At 44.6% G+C, this 10154-nt stretch overlaps 1 protein-coding gene across 1 annotated transcript in view; it reads left to right on the forward strand.

Annotated features, from left to right (window-relative positions):
* The first annotated feature begins 2118 nt into the window (after positions 1–2118).
* The window catches only part of NUP58 (nucleoporin 58kDa), a 52969-nt gene continuing 44933 nt past the window's right edge, over positions 2119–10154 (forward strand). Inside the window, 2 exon segments of the mRNA XM_006753688.2 lie at positions 2119–2310; positions 8645–8787. Coding sequence (XP_006753751.1) covers positions 2204–2310; positions 8645–8787 — 250 coding nt within the window. The 5' untranslated portion in view covers positions 2119–2203.

Consider the following 10154-nt stretch of genomic DNA (forward strand, 5'->3'; position numbering starts at 1 on the left):
TTCCAAGAATAAATTCAAGATAGAAGGCAACTGGTTATATACAGTATCTAAAGGTAACTTTTCTCTTGTCTATTTTATAGGATCAGACCATACATATTACAGATCTCTTTAAATAGATGTGAGATTCCTACTTCCTTTATGTGTTACAGCCTTTTGACTGATATCTCTCCAAGGGTTATCCTGATCTGGACATACCATTGAAGAAAGCTTAGTTAGATATTTTAATGAAAATCAAAATTAGAAATTTTTCACAGTGCTATTGCTTTTCAGATCATTCGGGTTGACTATGACATTAACAATGTCATCATACAACCAGTAAATCAGCAAAATATGGGAGTTCTTAATAGAATTCTCACAATATAAAAGGGGGGGAAGCAAAGGGGCTTGCCATAGAATTTAGAATCTGAATCACTTGCTTCATCGTGGAAAGAAGTATTTCATGCGGAACTGATACATGGGTTCAGGTCCCATAGGGTTCAGTCTCCATAATGTTCAAGAAGAATATTTGGAGCATCATTTGGAACAAGATGTGTTACTCTTCCTAGATAAGGGAGGTTAAATTCCAGTGCTTCATGGTTTTCTGGCTGGATAGGTTTTAGACATAAATAGGCATAAAGATTGTGTGATTATCATTTTACTATCAAGTTTTAAAATTTAATAACCAAATTGGGCTTTCATAGCTTTCATTGGAGTTTTGTTTCTGTAGAACATAAGATGTAAAGTGTTTTCTTTTTTGCTAATAAGACAAACAGAAGTTATCTGAGAAAGGTTCTGTGAGGTCCAGTTTTAAACTTGGTGAATTTAGAGGCATGTGGCAGATTGTAATGCCGTTCATCAAATATTCCAGTTGCCATCTCTGCAGTGCTCCCCTCTGTGGAATTTTTGGAGTTACTGCATCATAATTTAAACTACTCTGAAATGAATGAATTTTTGGAGGGACACAATTCAGTCCATAGCAGGTGGCAATGCCCAAGCTCAGCACAGGAGAAAGTGCTGCATTAAGGGGAGTTGTGAGAGCCAGACTGGAACCACTGAGTTTTTTTTTTACTAAGGCAATGTCTGGTGAGAATCCTGTTTTAGGAGAGCAAATCTGGTGGTTACTCATGGATAAATTTTTATTGCAAGAAAAAAAATCGCATTTACAGGAGGAGTACTGCGACAATTCCCAACAGAAAAATAAAGACCCATGTGTTGATGGCAGCACCTAAAAGGCACCGCCGCCAGGAAGCTTTTCTTGATCCTTTCTCTAGAGGGGATCTCTTCCTTAAACCCCCTTTTTTTCTTATGTTTAAGGGCTGCTCATAGAACACCTAAATTTCACCTTATATTATACGTATACTTGTTTCTGTCGTTTTTTAAATGCCTTTCTTTTGCAGTTCCGCTAGTGTCAGCAGTGGCATCGGAGCGCCGCAAAGCCGGGAGGGAGGCAGCGGTCCGGGAGGGAAGCCGCGCTCCGCCCCCAGGTCCCGCACTGTCAGCGGGCAGGAAACGCTGACACTATTTACAGACTTTACATCCTCTGCCATTCGGAGGGCCTGTCCAGTTCTGTTTGCTCAGCACCACGAATAGGGCCAGCCACCCCACCTGCGAAAGGACGCTCTCCTGGATTTTCTTGGTGGCCGCACCATCGGGCCCCGCATGCCTTGGAGCCCAAAGGTGGTGCTCCCGCCTTGAACCGATGAGTGAATTGTTATTGATTGATTGCCTAACTGTTAGGAGGCACACACCTCGTTTTTCAAAGAGTGGCAGGCAACGAACGATTAAAATCATCTTTCCTGTAAAGGGGGCGGGGGGGGGGGCGAGGATAGAAATGATCAACAGGGCCCTCCCAACTCTGGGATTCTGCGCATCCTTTTAGGAAGTAGGCAAGGACATAAGCATTAATGGAGATACAACAGCGCTGAAATACAGATAACGTCAGCGTGGCTGCCAGAATGGAACTAAAAGAGAAACAGTGTGGTTTTGTTTGAACTCGGGGAGTCTACCTCCAGAGAGGAGGCGGGGCCCCAACCTCAGTCCCAGGGTGCTTTGCGCGGCACGCCGGCCCCCACCTCATCCCAGAGTTCCCTGCGCGGCGGCCTCGCTTCCGGCGGGCTGTGTGGGAAAAAAAAAAAGCAATGCTTCAGGGCCCGCTTCGGCTTTGATGCGAGAGGAGCACCCTAGACCCCTTTGCGCGTTCTGAAGGCGCCGAGCCGGGGCAGCCATGTCTACGGGGTTCTCCTTCGGGACCGGCACGCTTGGTTCCACCACCGTAGCCGCCGGCGGGACTGGCACAGGCGGCGGTTTCTCCTTCGGAACAGGGGCGTCTAGGTAACCGCACTTCCTCGCCTTCCCGGCCAGGTCCTCCCAGCGAAGCTCCCGTAGGTTAATCCCCCCCATCTGTATTCCCGCCGGCTTCTCTCTCGGTCGGCCTGGGGAAAAACCATTGCCCCGCGCCAGCTTCGCGGGCTTCCCGCTCGCCGCCGCGCCCGGGCACTGCGTGCGGCCTGGCTGAGAGGAGGGCGGGTGGAGGGGGGATGGTTTCTGTATTGTGAGGCCCCAGAATCTACGATGGTTCGGACATGGTTCCACTGGCGAGGTCTGGCTGGATGCAAGGCCCTAGCAGTTTGTCCGTCTTCGGCACAGAATGAATGTGGTACGAATGAATGAAATACAGCTTATTGTGGGGCTTTAGAAAAAGACAGTAGAAAACTTTAAGGACCAAAGTTTCTCCCTGATAATGAATTTAGTTCAGGATATTACAGAGCTTTGATGAGTTTGTGGTTAACGAGTTTTCAAGTCCTTGTGCCTCTTGGTACTCTAGCTGTCCTGTTGTTTTTGTTTTCTTATAGCAAACTTTGAACAGGATGCAAAAGTGAGAAGGCTGTGTTTTAATGACTCACATTGTCTCAATTAAATTGCAAAATGTAGGTAATATATTCATCCATTTCTGTGCAACCTGCTACACCGGTGACAAAAATTTTACTATCAGAAACCCCCAAAGAGGCAATTAAAATAGTTAAAATCATTTTATTAATGACAGATTTAATCTTTAGAACTCAATCTTTTAAAGATAAAGATGGAGTTTATTAAATCAAGACGTGTGCATAGAAGCCTAAAGAATATTGTCGATTAAAAAGGCAAAAATACCTTCAGCATTGTAGTCAAAAAGGAAGGAGGACCACAGGCTACACATGAAGTCAGAAATCTGGGAGTTTTCCTTAATGCCTCCTTCTCTCTCTATACACTTAATCAGCAAGGCTTGGTAATTTTAATTATCGTCTGTTCGCTTCATTTTCAGTGCTGCAAGCTGTTGTCATTCCTTGAACAAATATTTATTGGACACACTCCTGTGTAGTAGGCTCTGTTTTAGGTGGCAAATAAGAGTCCTGCTCTCCTGAAGCTTACATTCTTATGAAAATACTTAAGATTCCCACCTGGTTTTCAAGCAGTCACCTTTCCCTTGTTAAATGAGAACTGCGCCCACCATTTCCTACTTATTAGTTCAATTAAATCTCAAAAATCTACTTTTATGTCAATCTTTTTACTACATTGTAGCCAGGTTGATATTTTTTAAAAATTCACAATGCCTCCCTTCAATGATTTTTCACTATCATTGGAATGAAGTAAAAATAAACCTTGCTATGGTCCTCAAATAATCTGTAACTTCTTCAACAGGCTTATCCTGAGCCCATCTTTTCCTCATTTCAGTTTGCTCCAATTCAGTGGTCCAGACCCATTAAATTGCATTTATATTATCACCCAGTTCAGGAACACAAGTAACTGAAAGTTTCAAGAAAGATACCCTCACTTCATATGATGCACTGATATTTTCTATTCTGTTGCATTTCATTTTAAAAAAATGCTTATTATCTACTAAATTGATTTCAATGGGTCCTGATCTTAGTTCCAAAAACCCTGCACTAGCAACTTGGACCTTTTCTCAGTTTCTTGGCCAAACCCCCTCCCGCTTTAGGGTAGTTCATCTGTTTTGAATTCCCTTACTACCTCATAGGCCAAGCTAATGCCTATGAGGTATCTTTTGGGATTAAAAAGGTTTACTTCCCCAGAGAGGCTTTTTCTGACCTATAGGAAGTGTATATCCTCATAGTACCCTGTACCATAGCACTTACCACAGTTGTAACAGTTCATTATGTATTTTTGTTGACTTATTTATTGTCTGATCCAAGCAATAGAATGGATGCTCCATGAGGGTGGAGACCTTTTCATACTGTTTTTCCATTAGACACAGTGAAGCTCAATATATATTTGTTGAAGGAATGATTGATTGATTAATCTCTTTCTCTTACTGGAAATTTCTAGAGCGCAGAGCCTTATTTACCATTTCATCCTTAGTCCTCAGTCCCTATAACAGTGCCTGGGACTTTAATAAATGCTGTTGAATGATCAAGTAAGTGAATTATCTATTGGCAATAAATTACATTTACACAGGTTTTAGAAAGGCTTGGATAAATTAACAAATGGAGAGACTGACTAATATCTCTCCATTGGAATACTAATTTGGAGGCCTAATTGCTCCTGCTGCCATTTGGTGATTTGGTATCACTCTGGGAAAGTTCCTCTCCAAGCCTCAGTTCCCACATTTGGAAAAGTAATATAATAATTACCTCAGAGTTGTTGAATGAGATAAAGCATGTAGAAAATGTAGCATATTGCATTTGCTAAGTGCTCAGTAAATGTTAGCTATTATGTTATTAAGTCCACATTAAGGCAAGCTGGGGAAGTTAAAAGCACATTACTGATCTGCTGGAGTCAACTTGGCTCACATCCTGTTGAGTCAGTGGCAGATAATACTGGGTGGGGGTCAGGTCTGGGGTAGCTTTTTGTTTATCTTCAAGTAAATTTCTCTGCCACAGAGACATTTCTGTTTTGCTTCTCTGATAAAGTAATACCATTTCACTTTGATGTATTTTCTTTGGTAATGTTTTCAGCTTTAATTATGAAGCACTTCATTGTGTCTTCAATCAAGAAATTTTAAATATTTTAATTATCTAAAACACATATTTTCACTGTACATCTTTTGCATATTTATGAGATAGCAGTGAAAGAAAAGGATCACTGGCCCTAGGTGTTTTGGCTCAGTGAAGAGCGTGTTGACCTGGGGACTGAAGGATCCTAGGTTCAATTCCAGTCAAGGGTACATGCTGGGTAGTGGGCTCAAGCCCCAGTGAGGGGCATGAGGCAGCTGATCGGTGGTTCTGTCATTATTGATGTTTCCATCTCTCTCTCCCTCTCCCTTTCTCTCTGAAATCAATAAAAATATATTTTAAAAAAGATCACTGATTTGTGAGGAAGGGGAGCATAATAATTTTTAAATTTGATATCATTAAAATATGCCAATAATGTTTCTTTTAAACTCAGCTTGAGTGTTTAAAGATCTGTGCTTTGTTAGTGAGGCCTTGCAGCCCTGCCCTGACAACCTACCCCTCACCCCCACCCCAGGTTGCTATCATTTTTAAGATCAGTGGTAAACTAAGACACAATTAGTGTATGTCCTCTTGTTTTTCCTATTCAGAGTTGAGGACTCATTTCAGGTTCTACCTCTTTAGTTAAGCTCCTCCCTCTCTATAGCCCTCACAGTGCTTTGCTGGCATTGTATAATGTGTTTAGTAGAATTTATACTTGTTCCTAATGATAGCAATAGCAACAACGTGCATTGAGTGAAGTTAATTCATCCTGCTTGATCTCTTAATTTTACAAAAAATCCTAAGGGTACTGTTATTCCCACTTTGCAGATAAAGTAGAGGCTCAAAAAGATTAAGTAGTATCACCTACATATCAGCACAATGGGGAACTGGTACTGGATCCCAGCCATAACATTACTGCCTTCCCCTTAAATTGAAACTTCCCAGGCTTACAAGCTTTTTAAAACTGACATTAAGTCTTCATGATAATCAATGTCTGTTTGGAAGGGCCTGGAGAGAAATAATTAAGATTCCATATGTAGGATGAGTGGGATTTCATAATTGTTACAATCTCTTAACTCTCCTGCATAATTTTTGAAATACTATTGAGTGATCAAGTTTTTGGGTTTTCTTTCTTTTTTTTCCGCCTACTTTCATAATTTGTTCTCTTACCTATAAATAGCAAATTGGAGCCTCTGAGGCTTGATGAGAACAGTTGAAAAGCTGTGAACTTTGTTCACATCACTTGTTATTGGCTGCTCTTTCAAAAATTCTGAAGAGAATTTCTGCTGATGAATACAATTAAAAAAATATATATTTCATTGATTTCGGACAGGAAGAGGGAGAGGGAGAGGGAAAAACATCAATGATGAGAGAGAATCATTGATAGACTGCCTCCTTCATGCCTGGTGCTGAGGATCTAGCAACCTGGGCATGTGCCTTTGACTGAAATTGAAACTGGGACCATTCAGTCCGCAGGCTGACACTATCCACTGAGCCAAACCAGGTAGGGCCACAATCTTGATTGGGGTAATTTTGATTTGCATTTTACTCTTTTTTTAAAAAATATATTTTTATTTGATTCAGAGAGGAAGGGAGAGGGAGAGAGCGATGGAAACATCAATGATGAGAGAGAATCATTGATTGGCTGCCTCCTACATGTCCCCTACTGGGGATCAGGCCTGCAACCCTGACGTGCCTTTGATCAGAATCGAACCCGGGCCCTTTAGTCCACAGGCTGACACTCTATCCACTGAGTCAAACTAGCCAGGCTGCATTTTACTCTTGCCAAGATATGTTCATTCTTATCTGTCACCTACTTCCCCTACTCCCAATTCTTACTGCTTTTTTTCTGGCAAGATACCTTACACCCCCACCTCATAAATATGGTAATGAATGTAGCAGAGAGAGATGGTGAAGACAACTTAGATTATCTTTTCCATTTCTGGGTATGTTGGGGAAGAACAAATGAGTTTAGTTATGTGAATTGTAAAGGAGTCGTTTAAAAGGAAAATGATCCACATTCAAGGAATTTCCTTATGGTCATTTATTTATGTATTTATTTATTTACATATATTTTTATTGATTGCAGAGAGGTAGGGAGAGGAAGGGAGAGATAGAAACATGAATGATGATAGAGAATCATTGATCAGCTGCCTCCTGCATGCCCAACATGGGATCGAGCCTGAAACCCAGGTATGTGTCCTTGACCAGAATCGAACCTAGGACTCTTAAGTCCGCAGGCTGACGCTCTATCCACTTAGCAAACCAGCTAGGGCATTATTTATTTTTTAAAAAAATGATCCAAATAAGTGTTTTGACATCTTTTCATTTATAGCTACCTCATAAAACGCCCCACCCACTAGGATAGTGATGGCGAACCTATGACACGCGTGTCAGGTGACACACGAACTCATTTTTTTGGTTGATTTTTCTTTGTTAAATGGCATTTAAATATATAAAATAAATATCAAAAATATAAATCTTTGTTTTACTATGGTTGCAAATATCAAAAAATTTCTGTATGTGACATGGCACCAGAATTGAGTTAGGGTTTTTCAAAATGCTGACACGCCGAGCTCAAAAGGTTCGCCATCACTGCTCTAGATTATGCTTTTCTTGAAGATTGGTACTGTATTTTTTTAAAGTTTAATTTTATGTGTGGATTTATTTTTAAAGATAACTGAAAAATATTTAAATTTGGTTAAACTTACTAGTTCCTTTTGTATCCAATGGAGATGTGTTAGATAGCTATAATAATAAAAGCATAATATGCAAATCAACTGAAGAGCAGAACAACTGTCCAGACAACCTTCCGGATGTCTACGCTATGACATGCACTGGCGCCAGGCCTGCCAATTAGGGTGCGATGTGATTGGATGGAGGGAGGGTCCCACCATCGCCCCACGATCATCCCGTAGAGGGAGGCCCAGGCCACCGGCCAGTAATGCTGTGGTGGGTATGTGGGGCTGGCCAGCGATGGCCCCACAGAGGGAGGCCCAGGCCAGCAGTGGCAGGGGCGGGGGCGGGGGCGGGGCCAGCTGCTGGCAGCCAGGGGAAGGAAAGCCCCGATAGGCCCTGATTGCTGGCCAGGCCAAGGGACCCTACCTGAGGGGTCCCTGATTACAAGAGGGCACAGGCCGGGCTGAGGGACACACACTCTCCTCCCCCCCCCCCCACAACCCCCTGTGCACTAATTTCGTGCATTGGGCCTCTAGTTCTATTTATTAAAAGCCTAATATGCTAAGTATCCAGTCATCTGTTCAACCAGTCAAACTGTAATATGCTAATGATATGCTAAGGCTGCTCAACTGCTTGCTATGATGTGCACTGACCACCAGGGGAAGACGTTCCGATTGGTAGATTAGCTTGCTGCTGGGGTCTGGCCAATCGAGACTGAGTGAGATGGGCCAGACATGCCCTGGAGCCCACCTGTGGTTCCTCCCCAGCTGGCCAACCTCCCATGTCCCTCCCCGGCCCTGATTGTGCACCAGTGGGGTCCGTTGGCCTGGCCTGCGCCCTCTTGCAATCTGGGACCCCTCGGGGGATGTTGGAGAGCCAGTTTTGGCCCAATCCTGCAGGCCAGGACGAGGGACCCCACTGTTGCATGAATTTGTGCACCGGATCTCTAGTGTTAAATGAAAGAAATTAACCTTGAAGAGTTAATTTCATTTCTCTTAAGTCAATGTTGGCTCTACTGGACCTTATTTTGTGTTTTTGGTTTTTTTTTAATAAACAAGCAACCCTTCTGTGGGCCTCAATTTTGGAACTCTTGGAAGCACCTCGACTCCAGCAACTACATCTGCTCCTTCAGGTGGTTTTGGAACTGGGCTCTTTGCATCTAAGGCTACCACTGGATTCACTCTAGGAGGAACAAATACAGGTGAGGATTGTCACATTTTCAGAGAGTAGGTCTGGGATTTTATCCTTTTTCAAGTCTGTACTGAATCTCCTTCCTTTATAAGTATTGTTATTGATGGTAGACTTAAAAAATGGTAAATACTAAGATGAAAGAAAATATAGGGATGTGGAATTAAGGGCCAATGACAGGCCCAGTTATCAGCTATGATCTACTTTTGCATAAGGGAGAAAAACACATGTACATTTAAAGAATTAAAGAAGTTATATCTCTTTAAATATGGCAAATAAAAATAATTTAAATTTTTATATTAGACTAGAGGCCCGGTGCACAAAAATTTGTGCACTCGGCAGGGAGCGGGGGTCCCTCAGCCCGGCCTGTGCCCTCGCAGTCTGGGACCCCTCAGGAGATAATGACCTGCTTTCTTAGGCCTGCTCCCGGGTGGCAGAGGGCAGGCCCAATCCCTAGGTGCAGCCCCTGATCGGGCTCAGAGCAGGGCCGATTGGCGAGTTGGGGCGCCACCCCCTGTCATACACAGAGCAGGGCAATCGGGAGGTTGTGATGCCACCCTCAGTCACGCTCAGGTTAGGGCTGATTGGGGGGTTGGGTCACCGCCCCCTGTCACACGAAGTCAGGGTCGATGGGGAGGTTGCGGCTCTGTACCCTGTAGTTGGGGCGACCCCCTGTCATACACAGAGCAGGGCAATCGGGAGGTTGTGATGCCACCCTCAGTCACGCTCAGGTTAGGGCTGATTGGGGGGTTGGGTCACCGCCCCCTGTCACACGAAGTCAGGGTCGATGGGGAGGTGTTGGCTCTGTACCCTGTCACACACAGAGCAGGGCCAATCAGGGGGTTGGGGCACTGCCCCCTGTCACGCACAGAGCAGGGACCATCAGGGGGTTAGGGCCCCGCCCTCTATCACCCACAGAGCAGGGCTGATCAGGGGGTTGGGGCGCCGCCACTCTCACACTTAGGGCAGGGCCGATGGGGAGGTTATGGCTCTACCCTGTCACACACAGAGCAGGGTCGATCAGGGGGTTGGGGCGCCACATCCTGTCACACACAGAGCTGAAGGGTGATCAGGGAGTTGGGGAGCTCCCCCCTATCAGACACAGAGCAGGGCTGATCAGGGGGTTGGGGCGCCTTCCCCTGTCCCGAACAGAGCAGGGCGGATAGGGAGGTTGTGGCCCCGCCTCCTGTCACACACAGAGTCGCAGGGCGATCAGGGGGTTGGGGAGCTCCCCCATATCAGGCACAGAGCAGGGCCGATCAGGGGGTTGGGGTGCCTTCCCCTGTCACAAACAGAGCAGGGCGGATAGGGAGGTTGTGGCCCTGACCCTGTCAGAAACAGAGCCGCAGGGCGATCAGGGGGTTTGGGCGCTGCCCCCTG

This window comes from Myotis davidii, unplaced genomic scaffold (assembly GCF_000327345.1).
Source record: "Myotis davidii unplaced genomic scaffold, ASM32734v1 scaffold1031, whole genome shotgun sequence".
In the NCBI taxonomy this organism is placed as follows: Eukaryota; Metazoa; Chordata; class Mammalia; order Chiroptera; family Vespertilionidae; genus Myotis; species Myotis davidii.